Source organism: Echinops telfairi, unplaced genomic scaffold (genome assembly GCF_000313985.2).
Source record: "Echinops telfairi isolate 266 unplaced genomic scaffold, ASM31398v2 ScPeMD7_7415;HRSCAF=8453, whole genome shotgun sequence".
NCBI classification, from domain to species: Eukaryota; Metazoa; Chordata; class Mammalia; order Afrosoricida; family Tenrecidae; genus Echinops; species Echinops telfairi.
Genome location: NW_022111315.1, coordinates 1,012,913 through 1,016,414, shown reverse-complemented (window position 1 = coordinate 1,016,414; position 3,502 = coordinate 1,012,913). Strand labels below are relative to the sequence as shown.

General features: G+C 49.6%; 1 protein-coding gene across 4 annotated transcripts in view; it reads left to right on the top strand.

The window, feature by feature from the left end:
* The first annotated feature begins 2,820 nt into the window (after positions 1-2,820).
* DLG3 (discs large MAGUK scaffold protein 3) overlaps positions 2,821-3,502 on the top strand; it is a 95,172-nt gene continuing 94,490 nt past the window's right edge. For all 4 annotated transcript variants that reach the window (XM_045296979.1, XM_004716685.3, XM_045296980.1 and 1 more), the window contains exon 1: positions 2,821-3,484. In XM_045296979.1, coding sequence (XP_045152914.1) covers positions 3,128-3,484 — 357 coding nt within the window. In that variant the 5' untranslated portion in view covers positions 2,821-3,127. The remainder of the gene's footprint in view (positions 3,485-3,502) is intronic.

The following is a 3,502-nucleotide window of genomic DNA, read 5'->3' as shown; positions in this document are numbered from 1 at the left end:
GAAAGGTCACTGTAAAATTTGTGCCTCGGGTTCTGACTGACCAGGAAAAAAAGCTTAGAATGGAAACATGCTGTACTTTGAAAGAACAGCTCCAAAGTGACCCAGACATTTTCCTAAGGTCATTACTGGTGAGGAGACATGGTGCTATTCTTAGCATCCTGAAAGCAAACATTAATCAAGACAGTGGAAGATGCCACTTTCACTTCGCCCCCCCAAAAGCTCAAGTGAAATCAAAGATTGAGACAAAACTCTTTTTTTTTTTAATGTGAGGGGGATAGTGCATTTGGAGTTCATTCCCCCAAGTCAGACTGTGAATCAAGCTTTCTATTTACAGGTGGTGAAAAGATTGCATAACAGCGTGTGACCAAAAAAGGGCCTGATTTGTGGCAGATGGGTGACTGGTTTTGCCACCAAGACAATGTACCTGCTCACGCAGCCATCTCAGTGTGCCAGTTTTTGGCAAAATACAGCATGCTTCTCTTGCCCCATGTGCCTTACTCACTTGACCTCGCTCCATGAGGCTTCTTTTTGTTTCTATGAATGAAGAGGACCATGAAAGGACAGTGATTTGTTGACATAAAAGAGGTGAAGAAAAAAACGAGGGAGGTGCTGTCAGCCATCCAAACAGATGAGTTTGAAAAATGTTTCCAAGAATGGAATCGCAGATTTGACAAATGCATGGAGTGTAGTGCAGGATACTTTAAAGGTGATAAGGTTGTTTTGTAAAAACAATAATAATAATAATACATAGCTTTTGAGGAAAAATTCCATTTGGGGGGACACCCCCTCATATTATATGTTACTTACTTATTGCATTTCTTTTTATCTATCTCCTCTCACTAGAACAAAGCAGGGATTTTGTCTGTTTTGCTTCGTTCACTGCTATATCCCCAGACCCTAGAATAGTGTCTGGTACATAGCTCAACTCCAAGTCATCCAGTTGATTCCAACCCACAGTGACCCTATAGGACAGGGTAGAATTACTGCTGTAGTTCTTCCACGACTGTATCTTTTTATGGGTGTAGAAAGCCTCATCTTTCTCTTGAGGAGTGGCTGGTGTTTTCAAACTGCTGATCTTACTGTTAGCAGCTCAACCTCTCACCACTATGACACCAGGGCTCCGCAGGTGTTTGATAATCAAAGATTCTTGGTGTCTCTCATACCTCAGTCAGGGCCTTGCCTAGGGTGTGTGTTCAATGAATGTTTGTTCAGTCGAACTACGATCCAAGTTCTGCAGGAGAACTTAGAATAGACCTGTTTGACTGTAATTCATTTCAGATCATGGTCTATGGAGCCAAATGACTAGGCTTTGAAGTTTGATTCTGTCATTTTCCAGCTGAGTTTACCTCCTCCCTGAGCCTTACTTTCTCATTAAGGCAATAATAGTACCGTGTTTCCCTGAAAGTAAGACATCCCCCCAAAATAAGACCTACTTACAGTTTTGCCTCTCGCTGAAATACAAGGCATCCCCCGAAAATAAGACCTCCACGAACATAAGGCCTACTCGATAATAGGGCCCCCTAAAGCTACCGTAACTCTGGACTCTGGACCGTAGTGCCGCCGCGCAGCTCACTGTTGGCCGCAGGGCAGCCGGAGCAGACAGGAAGTGCGAGTAAATGTACCATAGATTGTTGTACATGGAAATAATGGTAGTAACAAGAAATTCTTGATACTGTAGGATTCACAGTTTGTCTGGTTATGCTGGTTTGTGATGACAACTACTACCGTACTGTATACAGGTAATAAATTTCTTTTTTTTGTTCTTCAACAATAAATGTGTACCGTATTCTTCTTCATGGAAAAATAAGATATCCCCTGAAAATAAGACCTAGTGCATCTTTGGGAGCAAAAATTAATATAAGACACTGTCTTATTTTTGGGGAAACAGGGCAGTATCTTGGTAGTTTTTGTTTGCCTTAAGGCAGTTAGGATATTATAGCTAAAAACAAAACAACAAAATAGAGCTTTTCCAGCATGTCACCCTTCCTCCACCTCCCCAACCGGCTGAGCCACGAGAGGCTGAGGAGATGTCTTTGAATAAGTATCCCCAAGTTCTCCAGATCCATGGGCTGGTTTCTCTCCTTTCCGGTTTCTTTTTGCCTTTCCTCCTGTCCTGGACTCCCTTTTTGCTTGGCATCTTGAAGTTCTGCCCCCGCCCCCCTCCATAACTACTTAGGGTTGTAACTAAGGTGATGAGGACAAGGGCTTACACTTTCCTTTCCTCCCTTATCTAGGGCTAAGTACCTGACTGATATGGAAGACGATCAAGTGTGAGATTGTGGTCGTCATTTCAGGGCCTAGAAATCAAGTAAAACGATACTCCTGAGGAGACAGTATTGGCCGGGAGCTGACTTCATGTGCTGCCCTGTTCTTTGGTCCCCTGTAAGAGACCAGCAACTCCTCCATCCTGCTTGAACAGCCCTTCAGTGGGTTTCACGGCTTCAAGTCTTTACTTCCTTCTAGTAGCCCCAGCTTGGAGCAAGCCCAGGGATTCATTGATCACCTCCATGCAACTCACTCTAGGCAGCGCGTGCAGGCAGAGGACCACTACAATTGGGAATATAAGGACAGGCGATGCAGAGCTCACCTATTCCATGGTCTATGTCCCCTGCCCCCACCTTAAGAACCGTGACACTTTCAAGATCCGGGGAGCTGGAGCCGAGCTTGGGGGCGCCACTGCTTCTGTTCCTTTAAGAAGGGGCTGTTTAGCATTCCTGCCACTGCCTGCTGCCTAATTCTGTGCCCTGATTGGCTGGAATCAACTGAAAACGGAGCTAGGGAGAGATGCTCTTGACTCCTCTCAGATCCATCCTTGGTACCAGAGCCTGCGGTCCGCAGCATCCAGCTTCGGCCCGACTCCACTTCTTCTTCACTGCTGGGCCTCGGCCCAGGAGCAACCACAGGCGACACGGAGCCATCAGTGCTGGAGGGGGAACCCTGGGTGCGGGGCAGTGTGGGGGCAGAGGCCGCGGGACGCCCTCCCGGCCCCAGGCCCCGCTCCGCCCGGGCGCCCCCACGGGTGCCCCCCCCTTCCTGGTCTGAACAGTGCGAGTGTGCCCGGGAGCCTGGCAGCAGCGGCGTGGAAGCCAGCGTGGGCTGGGGAGTCCGAGCCTCAGGGGGCAGTGCCATGCACAAGCACCAGCACTGCTGTAAGTGCCCCGAGTGCTACGAGGTGACCCGCCTGGCCGCCTTGCGGCGCCTCGAGCCTCCTGGCTATGGAGACTGGCAGGTGCCCGACCCCTACGGTCCAGGTGGGGGCAATGGGGCCAGCACAGGTTATGGGGGCTACAGCTCTCAGACCCTGCCCTCGCAGGCAGGGGCCACCCCCACGCCCCGCACCAAGGCCAAGCTTATCCCCACTGGCCGGGATGTGGGGCCAGTACCCCCTAAACCAGTCCCAGGCAAGAGCACCCCCAAACTCAACGGCAGCGGCCCCAGCTGGTGGCCTGAGTGCACCTGCACCAACCGGGACTGGTATGAGCAGGTATGGACCAGCGGAGCG